General features: G+C 47.2%; 1 protein-coding gene across 1 annotated transcript; it reads right to left on the reverse strand.

Annotated features, from left to right (window-relative positions):
• Nucleotides 1-617: 617 nt before the first annotated feature.
• On the reverse strand, nucleotides 618-18,733 carry RRP9 (ribosomal RNA processing 9, U3 small nucleolar RNA binding protein). The gene is made up of 15 exons (XM_074198086.1): nucleotides 18,528-18,733; nucleotides 18,342-18,436; nucleotides 10,929-11,038; nucleotides 10,243-10,310; nucleotides 10,115-10,156; nucleotides 9,124-9,250; nucleotides 8,727-8,851; nucleotides 8,548-8,640; nucleotides 8,181-8,281; nucleotides 6,791-6,925; nucleotides 6,627-6,689; nucleotides 6,370-6,515; nucleotides 4,498-4,577; nucleotides 4,327-4,400; nucleotides 618-4,208 (listed from the first exon to the last, which is right to left on the reverse strand). The coding sequence occupies exons 1-15, from the start codon at nucleotides 18,600-18,602 to the stop codon at nucleotides 4,115-4,117; spliced, it is 1,428 nt and encodes a 475-aa protein (XP_074054187.1). The 5' UTR covers nucleotides 18,603-18,733; the 3' UTR covers nucleotides 618-4,114.
• Between the last annotated feature and the right edge of the window lie 267 nt (nucleotides 18,734-19,000).

Here is a 19,000-nt window from a genome sequence, read left to right on the forward strand (position 1 = left end):
AAACCAAAAGGAACCTGACCATTAAAAGGAAGATGGCAATGACTTGGAAAATATTTACAAGCCAAGACTCTGGGGGTGGGAAGGACAAAATAGAGACTGGACAAAAGACCAACAAGAATTCCTAGAAAAGTTAAGAGATCAAAAGCAAAAAATGATTTTAAAAATAAGAGTAGCAGGGGCGGCTAGGTGGCGCAGTGGATAAAGCACCGGCCCTGGAGTCAGGAGAATCTGAGTTCAAATCTGACCTCAGACACTTAATAATTACCTAGCTGTGTGGCCTTGGGCAAGCCACTTAACCCCATTTGCCTTGAAAAAACAAAACAAAACAAAAAAGAGTAGCAGCAAAATTAGGAAAAGAAATAAGAACTATGAAAGAAAATTATGAAGATGGGTTGGTAAAAGCACAAAAATAACTAAAGAAACTAACTTCTAAAAGACAGAATTGACTAAATGGTAAAAGAGTTATAAAACATTACTGAAGAAAATACATCTTTAAAAATTAGAATTGGTCAAGGGGAAGCTAAAGACTACAATGAGATATCAAGAAATAAAAAGTCAAAAGAATGAAAAACTTGAAGAAACAAATTGAAATATTTCATTGGAAAACCAACTGACATGGAAAATAGATGGAGATAATTTAAGAATTGGATTACTTGAAAGCAATAATCAAAAGAAAAAACAAAACCTAGACATGGTATTTCAAGAAGTTATATAAAAGAAAGCTGCCCAGCTAGCCTAAAACCAAAGGGCAAAGTGGAAATTGAAAGAATTCACTGATCACTTCTTGAAAGAGATCCCCAAATGAAAATTATCAGGAATATTATAGCCAAAATCCAGAGCTCCCTGGTCAAGGAAAAAATAACTAAAACAGCCTAAAAGAAATAACTCAAATACCATGGAGCCATAGTCAGGATAGCAGCTACCCCTATAAGGGAGTGGAGGGCTCGAAATATATTCCAGAAGGGAAATAATCTACAATCAAAAATAACCTATCCAGCAAAACTGAGTATAATCCTTCAGGAGAAAAATGGATATTTAGTAAAATAGAGAACTTTCAAGCATCCTTGATGAAAAGACCAAAGTTGAATAGTATAGTTGACATTCAAACATAATACTCAAGAAAAGCATAAAAAGGTAAACATAAGGGATCTAAGTCTACATTCCCATATGGGAAGATGATACATATAACCCCCTAAGAATGTTATCAGTAGGGTGGTTAGAGTCCACAGAGGGCATGGGTGTGAGTCTATTATGTACAGATGTGCTCAAAAGAGAGAAGGGAGAAGCGGAGGAAGAATGAGAAAAATTATCTCACATAAGGAACAATGCTTAACTCATCTGAACTAGTCTGAGAAGAGTATATATCCCTATACAGTTGGGCACATGGGATTATATATACATGGTTTACCCAACAAGATGATAGGAGGGAAAAGGAACTAAAAGAAAGTCTGGAGAGGTGATTAGTGAAAGCACTAATATTTGTCCTTCATTTTTGAAGGCCATGACACCGGGGAGATGCCATGACAAGCACATGATTTGTTTCTGAGTGAAGGGATGCTGTGCTAAGTCATCAGCCTCACTTTCTCCTCCAGTCATCTGAGTCCAGTGACCAGAATATGAATTAGGACAACTGGAGATGGTCCTAGATTCAAGGCAAAGTTAAGTGACTTGCCCGAGGTCACACAGCTAATAAAGAACGTAGTGATCAGAAGTAAGAAAACACAAACTGGCATGAGTTGAGGGAAAAGATGAAAAATAGACGCATAGCTATGTCAATCTCGTGTTATATAGATAAGTATCTCAAGGAACAGAAAAATTAAATGATTATTCCAGATCAACAAGAATCTGAACCTAGTTCTTGAACCCATCACTTTCCTTGATATCATGCTTTTAATGATTAACTACTGTGAATAAAAAATATAAGAAAATCTGGAGTACAGAAAAGCAATAGTCCAGATACAGAAACATAGAATACTGTTTATGTGCTATTCAAATGAACATATTTTTAAAAAATTCTCAGTGGATTTCTGTAGTCAGTGGGGGTACTCTAGCAGTGGGCATTGCAACCCATTCACACTTTCTCATCCTTTACCACTGGCATCCATGTACTTCTAGAAACCCTCCATGGAGGAGAGCTAATGCACATTCTGTGATTATCAATGCATCATCTGGACTATCTTTTCACTTGCTGTGGACCACATCTATCTTTTTCTAATTGCTCCATTTCCTAAATAACTTTCTATTCACTGTGTCACCAAGCTGCCCCACCTGAGTAACTTTTAAACCTATCTTCAATATACTGAGAGCACACACACACACACACCCGATATGTAATGTCTCCTTGCAGAGTCCCCCACTTTTATTTTTGTGGGAATGTGGGTGGGTTTTTAATGCCTTCCAGGGAGCACTTTTAAGATGATTAGAAGTGCTAGACATAATAGAGTGCATTTCTGGATGCACTTGGGCAACAGGCACATCTTCATTTGGTTTTTTCCTATTGAGTTGTTGGGCTGATCACTTTTGATCAGGAATGAATTTCATAGAGAGGGGTCCGATGACTGGGGCTTGATGCAATCAACATGTCATCTGAACATAAGTGTTTGGAGGAGCTCAGGAGAACCCTCCTTCCATCTCAGCTGCGGAAAGTGCTTGGTGAGGAGGCCAACCTTTGATCAGCTGTGGTCTCCCTGCTTTATGCTTCACTTGCGGTACAGAATTGGAGGATAGCTGAACAAAGTCCTATCTCTGGGTGCATTTACTGAGCCGGGAGAGCAGTCCTCAACAAATGAGGCAGGCAGTGGGTACCCATATCACTTCAGGCAAGGGTGTTGGTAAGGGCCAGGTGAGGTCCAGAGAAAGGGTGGGAGGGGTTCTAGGCAAAGTGAAAGGAGTGGAGTAAGGTCTGAGGTTATAATCCAGGGCCCAGGAGGAGGGTGGGGTAAGAATGAGGCTGATGGAGCTGAAGCTCCTGGGACAGGGAAAGTAAAGACAGAACACAAGGTAAGAGATGATGGAGGGGTAAGAGAGGAGGGGGCTCTGGGCCCCAGGAGGCTCTCGTCCTGCTCCACTCTGTTCTAGGCAGCCATCAAGATCCAGGCCTGGTGGCAGGGACCTCAACACAGCAGACCCGGCTGCACACAGACCTCTGTGCCTAGATCATTCAGTGCTGGTGGCAGATTGTCACCAGATAAACCTGAAGTTCTACAAGAGGTAGGAGTGGGCTGTGGTGAAGCTTCAGGCCCTGGTCCACAGATTGCGGTGCTACCTGGGGGTTCAGGCTGCCACTCGCCTGATCCAGAGGCACTGGCACACTTGCCTGAACCAGGGAGGCCGCTACCAGATCACAGCCAGAAGTCTGACGATCATCATGAAGTCTTAATGGCCCAGTGCCTGGTTCTCCCTACCCAATAAAGGATTCTGTGGTTCTGACCTGAGCTCTTCCCTCCTCAGCTGCAGACAGTGCTTAGCAAGCCCAGGCCCTGGGGTCTCTCAGCCTGCCACCTCCCTGGGCTTCTCCAGGCGCCAGGCACAAGTTCAAATCCTCAAGACAGTAATAGGGCGGCTAGGTGGCGCAGTGAATAGAGCACCAGCCTTGGAGTCAGGAGTACCTGGGTTCAAATCCGACCTCAGATACCTAATAATTACCTAGCTGTGTAACCTTGGGCAAGCCACTTAACCCCAATTGCCTTGAAAAATCTAAAAAAAAAAAGAAAAAAGAAAAAAAGACAGTAATAGCTGAAGGACCTTGGGCAAGGCACTTCCCTATATGCCTCAGTTTCCTCATCTGTAATACTGGAGACCACAGACCACAGTAGTACCTACCTCACAGGGCTGTTGTAAGGCTGAAATGAGACCACACGCATGCAGCCTCTGCAAACTTTGCTAGTCACCATCATTCCCTGGCTCTGACCAGCTGCTTTGTGTCCTGTCTCTTATCCTTGGTCTGGAGGTGAAGGGTGAGATCCTGAAGTTTCCCCCCACACCCTGCTGCCCTTTCCCAAGAAGAAGCTATAGAGGCAGGCAGGGCCTGGCCTGAGCCTGGTTAATTTAATACAAACAGTGGGGGCAGAGAAGAGATTTAAATAAACAGGAGAGGGCTTTGGAGGAAGAGGAGTTAGGAGCCAGCAGCAGGGGCAGGAGGGACTCTCCGCAGGGGAATGATGCAGACAGAGTTCTTGGCATCTCTTATTTGCCACCAGCGTCCTAACCTGTGGAAAGAGGGAGGAACTGAGGGTCAATGACTTGAGGCCTTCCGTCCTTCTCCTGTCCCAGTTTGAGACCCACCCCAGAAAAGCAGTGGGCCAAGGGGCCTCCCTAACACTGTACCTGTGTTCCTTCCCAACACCTGCCACCAGGAAGTCTCCTGTGCTGGAGAATTTGAGGCTGTTGATAAAACCAACCTAAAGGGGAAGATAGAAAGGGATTAGTGGGAAGCAGAATACTATCTCATCCCCAGCCAGGCTGAGCCCCCAGCCCCTCCCTGAGCCCAGGCCTTACCAAAGGGATGTCCCAGAGTGGCTGTAACTTCCGGAAACCCTCTGCACACTGCCAGAGACGAACAAAGCTGCTGTGAGATCCTGGGGTGGGGGAGAAGGAGGAAACACAAAAGCTGATGGGGCAGGCTAGGAAAAGGAGATCAAAGACTCTATCCTCCTGATGCTCCTTAAGACTCACAAAGTGACCAATAAGGCCCAGGAGAGAGCTGGTCTTAGTGCTTGGAGCTGCAGAACAGTTATCATCTGTCAGGATAAAGTGGGGGTTTCTTCAATTATCATTCTCTACATGCCCCCCCAACAGTCATTCTATACTCTGGCCAAATTCAAACACCCAAGATCCACGCTGCCCTCACCCCTCTAACAGCCAGAGACAGAGACACAGAATTAGAGAGACACACACACAGACCCACACACTTGCCCCTCTCAACAGTCAAGGGCAGGTGCCCCTCCATGGCTATGTGCCTCATGACAGAATTCTGCTTGCTAAGAACTCTTTCCCAGGCCTCCAAGGCCCAGCTCAGAGGCTCCCCGCTCCAGGAGGCAACATTTCCCAACCACTTCAAGTACAATTCTGATCCATTCAACCTCCTAGCAGACTTCAAGTACTTCTCAAAAAACAGACACCTCCTTTTGTCTGCTCCTGCACCCCCAACCCCCAGCTCAAGCTCCTCTCCCTGAATTCTGGTCTTCAGCGTGTACAGCAGTGAGAGTCGTCCCCCCCCCCCCGCCCCCAGTCTCCTTAGGACTCTGATTTAAGCGTTTCACTGAACAGTGGCATGGCCAGAGGCAAGGTACCTGCTGGATGCCCGTCTCTAAACCCATCCCTCCCCAGAGCCCTTCCCCAAGCACTCTGACCTGATGTGAATCCTCCCTCCTTGACACCTAGCACTTTGCCCTCCTCACAGGAGGGTCTCATTCTTGGGAAGCTGTGTGTGCACCTTTTCTCCTTAGCAGACTGGCAGGGTCTGATTTAGTTTTGTCATTCTTAGAGCAAAAGGGTCATAGACTGAGGCCAGGGAGCACGGTGGAGTGACAGGAACAGGAGGGGACAGGAGACTGGTTCCAGAGCTGTGGGATTGCTCTAGAGACCAACCCATGTTTCCTTAAGTTGCTCCTTTGCTTTCTCCTTACATGTGACACAAGAGGCCCATAAGACTCTTCTTTCAATTAGAGTCTATGACCTCTCAGGTGTTAAATGGAGAATATTGGAGTGGGACCAGCTGGTATGCCCTGGACCAAGAGCTCAACTTCCACAAACCAAGGTTTCCTCATTTGAAAGAAAATAAAAACCCTACCAATACTGGCACCACACTCAAGAGAGAACACATGCAGATGAAGAACCCAAGGCACCAGGGAAGTAACCCCGCCTCCCCCCCAGCCCCAAGGTCCCAGCGCTCAGCCTCCTGCCTCTGCCCCATCAAAAGCCAAGAGAGACTCAAGGGAGATGGAGCTACTGAGCTCCAAACTGCTACTCATTACAGAAGGAATGGCAGCCTTTCCTTTGGCCAGTCCAGGTGTGGGCTCCAATCAGAAGGTGGGGCTCCTGAGCTTAGCTGCAGGGGAGGGCACCCACCAGAGGTGGACTGAGGAGAGCAAGACTGGAACTAAGAGTCTCTGAAGCTGTCTGAGCTTCTGCTGATCTCATGAGGTTGTGCCAAGCAAAGAACTTTATACCATACAGAGCTAGAGACAATGAACATCATTACAACTGGTATTATGAACTCAAGGAAGAAGGCATCCAGACCTCAAAAAACAAAAACTGGAGCGGGGGAGGCCATTGGCCTAGCCCACAAGGTTGTTGAGAGCCCCTGGCCCTAAGCCTGTCCCAGAGAGGGGTGAGATCCCCACAGGGTCATCTGGCATTCAAACCAACCTGAGGCCACAAGGTCTGTGTTGAGTAGTGCTGTCACTGATGACACCCAGTAGGGCTGCTCCAAGCCTTCTTCGCCACGCATCCCATGGGCTTTTTGTTGTAGGGTGAGGGGCCGCTTCTTAGTGAGGCCCCACAGAGCCAATGAGCTTTAGGTAGGAAGATGAATTTTAGTTGGGGGGGGGAGAATGTAAGAGACAGGAAGGGTTGTCCATATTGGTAAGGGGGGGGGGGGGGGGTGGCTACTGAGGAACCCTTACCCATCTTCTGACCCAGAAATCATGTGTTCCTCATTGATGAGCTGGATGCAGTCAATAGAACCCCTGAAAGGGAATGGGGTTTGAGAGGAAGGCCACACCACTCCCTCATTGACTTAGGGAGATGGGGATGATGCCCATGTTCTTCCCTGTTCCCACCCACTTACTGGTGGCCATAGAAGACCAACTGTGATTCCTCAGGAATCTTCCAGACACGGACGGTGCCATCACGGCCACCTGCTGTCACACAACTCTCCCGGCTCAGTCCATCTAGGGCTGTCACAGCATCCTGGTGCCCAAAACTTGGGCAAAAAGAGGAAAAAGGATCAGCCAAAAAGTAGCCACCCCAGTGCAGATCATTGAAGTTGGGAGTGTAGAGTTGGCTCAGGGCCCCTGGCTGCATCATCTTAGACAAGTCACTTCTTTGGGAGCCTGCTTCTTCTTGGCTGGCTCCACTAACTTTAGCTCTCAGACCCAATGGGCTTCTAAAAAGCTTCTTCCTCATAGAAGCAAGAGGACAATGTACACATTAACTTCAACATTGTGAGATGATCAACCTTGATGGAAGCAGCTCCTCTCAGCAGGTCAGAGAGCTAGAACTGTATTAGACCAGCTATGGACAATGTTATCCCCATCCATAGGAAGAAAAACAAAACAAAACAAACAACCCTTTACAATCTGATGAACACATTATCTCTTATGTACTTCTTTCTAAGTCTTCATACTAAATAGGACTAATCTGTAAACATGTTTATCAAAAAATATATATGTACAATGTTAATATGACTGTTTGTGCTGATGGGAGGAGAGTGGAAGGAAATTCTGTAATTTAAAAATATACATATACATATGGATGAATGTTAAAAAAAATAAAATAGATGAACTTTAAAAAAAAATAGCATCTCCCTCCTGTGCGAAGCTTCAGGACTCTGAATTCACAGCTGTCCTCGGGGAGCTCAGCAACCAACGAGAAAGCCAAGCTACATAGGAGAAAAGCAATGCAAGAGGCTGATGGTGGAGCATGAGTGATGAGCTCCAAGAGCCCCAAGGAGGGAGAGGCTGCAACACCAGGGCTGGGCACCAGAGGGTGGATAGCAACCAGAATCTGAAGAACGGAAAAGGAGGAAGGGACCAGGGCTGCAGCAGCAAGGAGGGAAAGGGCAAAAAGATTGTAGGTGGCTCTAGGAGTGTCTGTGCTCCTAGGAAAGTCATACAGTTTCTCTGTAAAATGAGGGGGGAAAAGTGCTCTAGGCTCCTTCTTACTCTAAATCCTAGAAACTGCCTAAATGAGGCCTCAAGCTAGGTCCTCCCCCTTCTCTACCACACAGAGACCTTGACAACCCGGCTCATTCCATATCATGATGCTAGGACTGATCTGTATCAAGGACTCTGGAGAGATGGGGCTACAGATGAGATGAAGACTGGGTACAAATGACAAGGGACCTCAAAAGCCATGCTGAGGAGCTTGACCTGGGTTGTCCTCCTCCCAGCAGACCCTGCCCAGACAAGCCTCTGCCCATGGGCAGGATTGCTCCAGATGGCCAACCTCCCACTCACAGGGTCTCGATGTAGGCATTCTCGGCCACATTCCACACCTTCACAGAGCGGTCGTGGGACGTGCTGTACAGCTGGTGTGTGCCCTTCCGAAAAGCCAGGCCCTAAATAAGGAAGAGAGAGAGTCAAGTGTTAGGGCAGTCAGGGTCTAGGGCCCACACTGGAGGGAAGAGGCCTAAATTAGATAGCAACAGAAGAATTTCCTTCAGAACAAATTACTGGCATAATAGGGGCACCAGTCCTGCCTGAAGACAGGAGGATAACCTTAAAGACTGCACAAAACTCTGGAAGACTGGAAGACTCTAGAACAAGTCCCAGGAATCAGGCTTACGGAAGATGGGGGTCTCTGAGTCTCCAACTCCCCTCTTACCGACACTGCGTCCCGGTGTCCTGTGAAGGTAAAGAGATGTCTGCAGGTGTCTACATCCCAGATGAGGATCAGCTTGTTCTTATCTCCTGTGGCCTGGGGGAATAAGAATGTCCAGTTCTGGGAGTCACCAGGCTGGCCCCCGTCCTCCCTAGCTGTGTGCTCCCAACAGGCTCTCTTACCAGGTACTTGCCATCTGAGGAGATAGCCATGCAGAGGATGTGGTCGACATGCCCGGGTGGCTGGCCCTCAGCCCCCTTCTTCACCCTCTGAATCTGGTGCAGCTTCTTCCCACTCTCCACACTCCCTGCAAGGGTAAAAAGAAGATGTAAGGGGAAAGCACTGCTGGGGGCTGAAGACTGGCTGCTGACCCTCTTCTGATGGCAGAGGAGAAAGATGAGGGCAGAAATGAGCCCGAGACCCCAGAGTCTCACCTCCCAGAGCTTCCCACCTATTCAAATTGCCCTGGTGTGAAGGGAGGGGTTCAGCCCCTGACAGGGGAAGAGAAGAGAGGCAGAGCTTCAGCCGGGTCTCCTGGGCACAGGGCATGCTCCACCTTGGGCCTCCCTGCTCACTCACATTTTATGATGGTGCAGTCTTTGGCTCCTGAAAAGATAGCTGAGTTGTCAGGGGTGATGACCAGGCACGTGATAGACAGCTGGTGGCCCCGAAGGACCCGGATGTCTGCAGCCACCGGAGCCTGGATCTACCAAGGAGAGGAGGCCTTGTAAACTCCCCAAGCACCCTGGGGCCCTTTCTGCCCCCACCCGAAGCTGGAGTGGAAGCCACCACTAGGCCCGCAAGGGTGGCAAAGAAATAAAGACCTCTCCTCTGCTTGGCAGGTCCGAGTGAGCCAAACTTTATCAGACAAGAATGACTGGAGACTGTCCTGGCCTGTTCACATCCAAGGTCTCTGTTTCTATATCAACAAACTGGAAAAGGCAGCTTCCCACGTGAGGGCACAGGTCTGTTATGTTCAGAATTTTCGAGAGTTTAAAGTCAGGCCATCTTTTAGTTGCAGAAGCAAGGAGAAAGCAGCCAATTTGAGGAAAAAACAAGACACTTAGGGGTCCCTGAAGGGCATGGAGGCCAAGCTGGTTCTCTAGGTTAGTCACACCTTCCTGATTACTAAAGAAAGCTGGACCATCTTGCAGTCACCAAGGTCCCAGAGACAGAGGAGGTTATGTTGGATACACTTTGGTTCCGCTGGCTTCTCAGGGGCCAAGGGAAAGGGGACTCAGAATTAGGTGGACAGGATCAACTGTGGAACCCAGAGCAAGTCACTCTAGGGAATAGAACTTCTGCTCTCTGGATGAGAAAAGAGGCCCAGAGACTGAGGGGGATTTACTCCAGCTCAGGAGGAGTCAGGATTCATGACTGCTTCACAATTCATTCCTTTAATGGTTGACAAAGCGTTCTCTATAGCACAGGCCTGGGAGATGGGTAGCACAGATATCACTCCCATCTTCTGGAAGAGGAAATTGAGGCTCAGAAAGACAGTGCCCAAGTTACCCACTAAGTAACTGCTGGTGCCAGGATTCAAACACAGGGCTTAATTCCCATCACTCACCTCCTTTGCCACCAGCTTCTGAAGTCGACCTCTCTGTTCAAGCTGTGGGAAGAAGAAAGAGGATGATTTTCTCTGGAGCCTTGTGGGCAAGGGGTAGACCCACCTGGCTAAGCTCATGCTCCACTTACCACATCTTCCTTTAAACGTCCAGCCACTTGGTCATTCCCAAAGGCCTCTTCTTCAGCTTTCTCCTCTTCTGCTCAGGGCAGAACACAAACCAGATAAGGACCCGGGATGGGGGGAAAGAATGAACACCCAGAGGTGTATTTGTCCTCAACCCAAACTCTGCCCAGGGAGAGAGGTAGAGCCCAGATACCTGCCTTTTTTTCCCCTCAGGTTCCCCCCACTCCCCCAGAGCCCAACCCTCCTTGTGGATACACAGACTGTCTCATGACTCTATCTAAAGCCACTCTGAACCCCAGTCTGTTTTAAATAACTATAGGCCCCTGGGGCTTCTTCCCTTTAGGGGGCCTATTAAAGTCTTCCCTTCTCCACCTCACAGGGAAGTTAGCTCAGGGACTTGGGCTGCCCCCCTGCCAGGTTAAATGCCAGCACTAGCATCAATCACCCACCAGGTGGTCCAGGTCCAGCCACCCAAGGAAGGGTGGAGATGGCAGGGGGTAGGGGGAGGGAGAGAGAGGAGAGTGGTGCTGTGGAGTAAGGCAGGTGGTTCCTAGAACCCCATGCTGGCTTCCTCACCCTGGAGGCCCAAAGGCAGCAATGCCCAGGAAAATGCCAGCAGTTCTAAATGTCCTAATAAAGCCCAGAGAAGGCAGAAAAGAAGTCAAGGAGATTTCCCATCACATGGCCTTACCTTGCTGCCTCAACTGTTCTAAGTACAGTTTGGCTAGCCGGAGCTTCTTCTCCTGGGCAGTCTCCTCCAGCTCCTCATCTTCTTCTTCCTTTTTTCTAGTGTCCTCAGGGCTGAGGTCGGGGGGGGGGGGGGGGGGAAGGAGGTGAAGGGATCTGCTATTTACCCAAGCTTTCAAATTATACAAATGTAAGCCTTTTATATTTTATCTCTACTGAATTTCACCTTATTGGGTAAGTCTCAAAGTACCATTCTTTTGGAGCTTGATTTTGTCATTCAGTGTTAGCTAACCCTCCAAGCTTTGCATCACTTATAAATATGACGAACAAGCCTTTCCAAGACATTGAAAAGAAAAGTTGAACAGGATTGGTTCATAAAACCCTGGGACATTATACTGGAAGCTCCTGCCACATTCACAGGGAAGAATCAACATATACCATTTCTGTAGTTCTAGGCCTGTGACTCACAAGATGAAGGACCAGACATTTTCTCTAGTCTGCAATAACTCTCAAAATCCCCCAAAAGAGGAATTCTCAATTGGGGTGGAATGAGTTGAATCCACATGAAAGGAAATCAAAAAAATCCCAACAAGGTAAGAGCCTTCTAAAGGTGTTCAACACAGTGCTTTTTCCTTAGCAACTGCCACACAACTATGAGGCACCTAAAGTGACCCATGGGCTTGGACGAGAGTCACAGAGATTATGGTCTTGCTGCAGAGTCTCTGAGCCCATTCAGCTCCCAGTCCAGCTACAATAAGCTGCAAAAATTCACTCCCCCAGGTCACATATAGAGGTGAGGAAGAAATACAGGTTTCCTTCTGTCTGGGGCAGTCTCCAAACTACAGAACCCAAGGCTGAAGAGTATCTTACCCCACCATAACTGAGGCAGTGAGTCAGTTTTATTTAAGTGGCTGTATAGGATAAGAAAGGAAAGGGAAGTCTTGTATTCTCTACTACCCTCATCAATTCCCCTAAATAACTTAGGGCAGAGAGTGAGGCCAGAGGAAGAAGCTAGAGGAGTACACCTACAAATGAAAGGGAAGAACTGTCCAAAAATGAGTGACAGATGGAAATAAGCAAAATAGAAAATTGCATAGATAATTAACAGAAAGGCTACTAAAAATGAGAAGAATTAAGAGCTTTAAACATAAAATCACCAACTTCTCTACATATTACTGGACAAAGAACACTGCTAATGATGGTAAGTTCATCCTTGAAAAAAGTGGAGGAACCAACAGGTCAAACCATCTACCAAAGCTGATTTTTATTAAAAGGGAAGAGCATTATTAGGAGGAAGTGATTGCCCCTTCTGAGAATCTGGGATGGAGGAGAGAAAAAGTGGCCATGTTTCATAAAGAAGCATTTTTAAAGCCTGCGTACCAAGTGCTAGAATCTTAAATTTCCTGACAGAAGATTTCAAAGACTTCAAATGGACTAAAAATTTTACAGGGAAAATCAACCCAGGAGAAATGGAAAACTTTCAAGAAGGAAATTCTGAAGACACAAAGAAAAACAATTCTAATGAAGAGAAAAAATGGAGCTTGTCTTAAGTTATGTACAGAGAAACAATATAAAATGAAGTAAGTGGAAACTGGAAAATAACATACAACTACACAAGAACAACCAATGGTTGGCGAACTGCAGCCAGTCAGTTGCCTGAGAGCTAAGAATGGTTTCTGCATTTTAAAATCCAATAAAACTTAATTTCAAAAGGTAAAAACCATTCTCAGCTCCTTGGTCAAATAAAAACAGGGCAATTAACCCCTGAAATAAACAATCCAAATTGAATCTCACCAGTCTTTAATAATGACCAAACTTGGTCCCAAAGGGGAGCTCTGAGAAGGTATTTCCTGCCATTTCTTTGAAGAAGTGGGCCCCAAGAGCTGTAGAATGCTTTTGCAACATCTGACTTCTTCACTATATGTGGCTAAACTTTTCCCTCCACTATTTTACTGATCATTATAATGGATGGCTCTCTGGAAAGGTGAGAAAAAAAAGTGGGAAGTATAGGTGTCATAAAAATAAAGGATACCAATAAAACACTTTTTTTACTGTAAAGGAGATGAATAAAAGTGTGGCATGGATCTGTAACAATGGTGCCACAAGTGCAGTGGCTCCAAATGAACTGAGGTTGGCAAAAGAAGATGAGGGCAGCTATAAAAGTTTTTAAAACCTACATGATGCAATGGAGGAAGAAGGATCAAATGAAACAATGAATGGGATTACTGCCTGGGGTAAAGGGGATGGTAACTGACAACAACTCTTACTTTTCTTCCATTTTTTTCTTAACAAGAAGAATAACTTTCACACTGGAAACAAGAGAACAAAAAGAACTTAACAGGGAGCTGATACCCATGATAAATAAGGACAAGATAAAAGAGAATCTAACTGCTCTCAATAAATTCAAGCCACTTGACCTAGATGAATTCTTTTTGGAACTGACAGAACTGGTAAGATGTGATTTCTGAGCTGACGTTAACAATAAATTAAAAAATAATGGATAATGGGAAAGATACTTCGGGCTTGGAAGAGGGTAATTGTCCCAAATTTTCAAAAGAAAACAGTCTTCAAGCTATGAAACAGAGAGCTTGACTTGGATTCCTGGGAAATTCTCAAATATTTTATGAACATCTCGAAAAGAAAGTGGGAATGAGAATGGCCTCATTAAGAACAAGCCATGCTAGGCTAGCCTTATGTTCTATTATCATGCAGTCACTAAGTTTGCAGATAGGGAAGTGCTGTAGACAGAGTTTACCTAGATCTTAGTAAAGCATTGGTTATAGTGTCTCCCATCATCTCTGCAGAAAAGATAAGGAGATGTAGACAAGAAGATAATACAGACCTAGAATCAAAGGGTAGCTCAAGTCACCTGGCAGGAGGTCTGCTGGGGATCTGTGCCTGGTCCTGTGCCCTGAGGTAGAGGAGGGGAGAAGAGGGACCTCTCCATGAAAGACCTCTATTTTCTTAGTAAAATAGGAGGTGAGATATTCTGCTGAAAAAGTGAGGTCCTGGGGAGGGGTGGAAGACCTATTTCAAACTGCTCTCTAATATGCCTCACCTATCCTATATTTTTTGAAGTTGATTTAAAAAAAAACCCCAGCCCAACTGTAGACTTGACATTGCAGTATCAAGCTTTGCCAAAGTGCCTCTATTTCTGTTAGTGCACTCTGGGCCGAATGGTGTCAGCTTACGTCATTTGCCTGTTCTTTTCCCATTGCTGTCTAATTTTGTAACTCTGACCCCACTTTGAGAAACCAACTTGTGCAATCTGACTGCTAACCGGAGGGTCTTTCTTCCAGATGGCATTCCTGACACCTAACACACACAGCAGGCGTTTAATACATGCTTGTTAATTAACCGATTGACTACAAACTCAAAATGAGTCAGCAATGAGATGTGGCGGCCAAAACTGCTAATGTTGCTGCATTAAGAGGGATAAAACTTTTGGGAATAATGAGGGATGATCTGGAGTACAACAGGAGAGCTGGGCTGTGTGGTGGCATGAGCTCTGGACGTGGACTCAGGAACATATGAGTTCAAGTCTGGCCTCAGGCTCTGTGACCCTGGGTTAGTCTAGTCCCCAGTCTGCCCCAATTTGCTCAAATGTAAAATTGAGATAATGCCAGCACTTCCCTCTCAGTGTGGTGGTGAGGATTAAGGGAGATAATTTTCATAAAGTGTTCAACACAATGCTTGGCTTAGCAGCATAAGGACACTGAGAAGCTGAAGAACAACCACAAGAGCGTGATGATGGTGAAGAGACTGTAAAACAACTAAGGTGTGTAACCTAGAAAAGCCTCAAGAGATAGGCAGGAGTTGCTTCCACTGACCTGAAGGGAGGGCTGCTGGGTGGAAGAGAGCTGACTTGTACAGTTTGGCTTCCTCCAAAGGGACCATGGACTAGATTTACAGCTGGAAGGGGGTCTTATAGGCAATCAAGTCCAATGCCTTCAGTTTACAGATGAGGAATCTGAGGAATTTACAGATGAGGAATCTGAGGACTAAGAAATGACCTCCAGGGGGCGGCTAGGTGGTGCAGTGGATAGAACACCCGCCCTGGAGTCAGGAGTACCTGAGTTCAAATCCGGCCTCAGACACTTAATAATTACCTAGCTGTGTGGCCTTGGGCAAGCCACTTAACCCCATTGCCTTCCAAAAAAAAAAGAAAAAGAAAAAAACCTAAAAAAAAAAAAAAGAAATGACCTCCAGAGTCAGCAAGTTGTTTGAAGGTGGAATTCAGTCCTGGCCTTCCTGCCTGCAAGCCCAGAGCTGTTGTATCATATTGTCTTTAGGTCTTTGATTTCTCTCCAGTTAAAACTCTGACCATGCCATTCAAGACCCTTGTGTATCTCCCAATTTTGCCTTTACAATGAAAGACAAGCCCTCTGCTCAGCATTGAAAGCCCTTCACCAGCTGGCCCCAGCCCACCCCACCAGACTTCTCATCACCTCCCATCAAACTAGCCTATTTGCTGCTTCACACAGAAGGTATCTAGCTCTTCTCTCTGTGCCTTCTCTGAGGTTGTCCTTCACGCCTGAAAGGTTCTTTCCCCTCCTCTCTATCTTTCGGAATCATCAGCTGTCTTTAAAGGCTCCTCTGGACTCCTTGACTGATTAGGACTCCTTTCATCTCCTGACCCTGAATGTCCCGGGATGTACTTTTGTATACCATGGGTTGGATGAGCTGGTCCATACTGGGCTGCCCATGTGTTCCACTGTTACCCTCACAGCAAGAAAAATCAAGGAGAATCTCCCTCCTTAGGATGTAAGCTTCTCACAGGCAGGGGAGATGGTGCTTTGCTTTATATCTTAGTACTAAGCACACAGTAGTACACAGTGGGTGATTAATAAATGCTCACCTAGCTGCAGGGTACTGTTGGAAGGGGGCATCTGGCCAAAAGAGGACACAGACTTCGAGCACCTACTTTTTATTTATTTCTCTACATACAAATCGTACCTTTCTCCTCTGATAAAATATAGGCTCCTTGAGAGGAGAGATGGTGTCATTTCTGTCTCTGTATTTAAAGTACTGAACTTAGAAATTTACTACCAACTTGTTGGACTGATCTTGGACAAGGCACTCCCACCTCTGCTGAACTCATTTCCCCCAGAACAATGCAGGAATGAATCTGGCTCATTTTTTTTTTTATCAAATGGTCAACAAACACTTATTAAGGGCTTACTATGTGGCTAAGGACCAGTTTACAAAGAAGGGGGAAAAAACAGTTCCTTCCCTCAATTCTGAGAACAAAACCAAACAAAAACCTCAGACACTTGATACTATGTGACTTGGGCAAGTCTTAATTAACCTTGATTGCCTGGATCCAGGGCCAGATCCAGTCCTCCCTGGCGGCTGGAACCAGATGGCTCTGGAGAAAGTGAGGCTAGTCTTCTATGAGAACAAAGGAAAAACATCACTACATGGCAGAAGAGACAGGAAAAGGCTTCCTGCAGAGAAAAAGAGATCTGAGCTAACTACTGATGGAAACCAAAAAGTGATGGTAAAGATACAGAACCTACTGGGTTTGGAAAACAACCAATGAGGAGGCACAGAGGGTGGGGCCTGTTTGAGGAAAAGCCAAAAGGTCAGTACTGCTGAATCAGATATGTAGGAGTCTGTCAAGTTCAAAGGAAGGAGTCAGGTTGTAAAGTGCTTTAAAAGCCAAACTAAGGATTTTATATTTAACCTTGGAGTAACAAGGACTCCTGGAGTTTCTTGATTGGGACAATAAGAATAACATTGTCAGACTTTACGAGGATCACTTTGCTTGCTAAGTGGAAGATGGACTGAAGTAGGAAGAGACATGAAGAAAAGACCAACTAGAAGGCTATTCAATAATCCAGGTATACAGTGATGGGAAGAGAATTAGTGGAAAGAGGGGATATATATATATATATATATATATATATATATATATATATATATATATATATACATATATATATATATATATGATGTAAAGGTAGAAACTAAAAGACTAGTAAAGAAACTGGCTATCTGGGCAAGAATGAGGGGTTCAGGAAGCTACCAAAATTGTAAGGCCAAGTGGTTGGGAGAATGGCAGTACTCTCAAAATTAAGAGGAAAGTTTAAAAGGGGGGAGAGTTTTGGGGAAAGATAATGAAATATTTTTAGACATGTTGAGCTTGAAGTGTAGCTATGAGACATCCCTTTTGAGATGTACCCCAAACTGGAAGTTAAGAGAAGATCAGAGATAGATAAAAAAAAAATCTGAGAATCATTTGCATAGAGATGACAACCAAACTCATAGATTTTAAAGACATTATCAATTGTGACAATATACAGAAGTGAAGAGGGCTTAGGCCACTTGGGGGAATCACTTGCATGGTAGAAGATCCATCAGACTTAGAATAGTGAGAAAGGTAGCATGAGAATTAGGAGAGAGCAGTGTCACAATAACAGAGAGAAGAGACTATTCAGAAGAGGGTTATCAGTTGATGGCACAGAGTTCAAGAAAGAGATTGAGAAAAATTCATTAGAATTTTGCTAAGTGGTGCGGCAGATAGAGCACCAGCCCTGGAATCAGGAGACCCTGAGTTCAAATCCAGATGCAGACCCTTAATAATTTCTTAGCTGTGTGACCCTGGGCCAGTCACTTAATCCTGCCTTAAATAAAATTTTTTTTAAAGTCATTAGATTTTTGTCATTAAGACATTATTGATTCATTAACAAACTACTGCTCAACTTACCAAGAATTTATTTATTATTTATATGGTGTTATCACTATACCGGGATGGATCAGGGAAGTAGGAGGCCAACAGGTACTAAGTGCTGCAGATATGAAGACAAAAACTAAATAGTGCATGACCTTAAGAAGCTGAAATGTGACTGGGAGTAAACAGGTACCAAGAAAATTTATATATAAATACACAAACATGATGATGGTGAGGATGCTGTCCTTCCAGCTTCTACCTTTACGCACGTCCCCTTCTTTCCACTAATTCTGTTCCCATCACCGTATTCCTGGATTACAGAATAGCCCTCTAGTTGGTCTGTTCTTCAAGTCTCCCCCTGCTTGAGCCCATCTTCCACTTGGCCATGCCACAACAGGGCCATGAGCTAGATTGGAGGGCAAGGGAGGGGCGCTGTGCTAAGCCGCCACCGGCCTCAGTGTCTCCTCCAGGGCCATCTGGGTCCAGTGGTCAGCTCCGGATGAGGACGGCTGGAGGGGGGGCAGCTGGGGTTAAGTGACTGGGCCGAGGTCCGGCCTGCCCAGGGGCTGGGCAGCACGGCGGGAGGCCAGCGCACCCCCCGCGGTGAGGGGCCGCCCCTGGGGCCGGGCAGGGCCCGGATCGGAAGCCCCGGAGGGTGGGCCCGAGCCAGCGCCGCCTGCCTGCCCCCTGCGGGAGCCCGGCCACGGCGGGTCCCGGGGACCCCCCAGCCCCCGGCCCACGCACCTCTCCGGCTCCGACTCGCTGGAAATCTCCTCCGTCAGCTTGGCTCTCTTCCTGGCGGCCGCCTGGGCCCGGGCCGGCTCCCCGTCCGCCTCGGGCTGCCAAGAGAAGGGCCGCGGCCCCGTCAGAGGTGGGGCCCCGGGCCCGGGGAGGGGAGGCCCACCGCTCCCGGGAAGGGCCCCGGCTCACCTTGCGCCGCCGCTTCCCCGCGGCCGCGCCGGGCGGCTTCCCTCGCTTCCCCGGGGCGCCCGCGCCGGCCGACATGTCGCCTCCGCGCTTCTGCCCGAGCGGCGCGGCGCTCACGTGGCGGCGGACCGGGCAGGCGCGGGCCACGCCCCCTGCGCGCTGATAGGGCCCTGCCTCGCGGCCCCGCCCTTCTCCTCCCCTGAGAGGCTCTGGCTCCACGTATAGCCGCGCCCCGAGAAGCCTGTGGCCACACCCCTTAAGGGGGCGGGCCTTTCTGCCGTCGGCCCCGTAGGAAGTTAGTCGCTCCCGCTTCCTGCTTCCGGGACTTCTACGCATGCTCGCTACGTATGCTCGCTGCGCATGCTCGCTGCGCCCGGCGGCTGGAAGGGTCAGGGAGCGAGGGAGAGGCCCCGGACCGCCGCTTCCGGGGAGCCGCTTCCAGGGGGCGCCCGAGACACCCCCTGGGGGCGCTGGGG

Source organism: Macrotis lagotis, chromosome 8 (genome assembly GCF_037893015.1).
Source record: "Macrotis lagotis isolate mMagLag1 chromosome 8, bilby.v1.9.chrom.fasta, whole genome shotgun sequence".
Lineage (NCBI taxonomy): Eukaryota > Metazoa > Chordata > Mammalia > Peramelemorphia > Peramelidae > Macrotis > Macrotis lagotis.

Coding starts and splice junctions, on each gene's coding strand:
- RRP9 (XM_074198086.1), bottom strand. CDS start 18,602: ATGTCGGCCGGCGCGGGCGCCCCGGGGAAGCGAGGGAAGCCGCCCGGC. Junction 8,852..9,123: donor AGACTGCACCATCATAAAAT/GTGAGTGAGCAG, acceptor TTACCCTTGCAG/GGAGTGTGGAGAGTGGGAAG. Junction 6,926..8,180: donor AATGCCTACATCGAGACCCT/GTGAGTGGGAGG, acceptor TTTTTGCCCAAG/TTTTGGGCACCAGGATGCTG.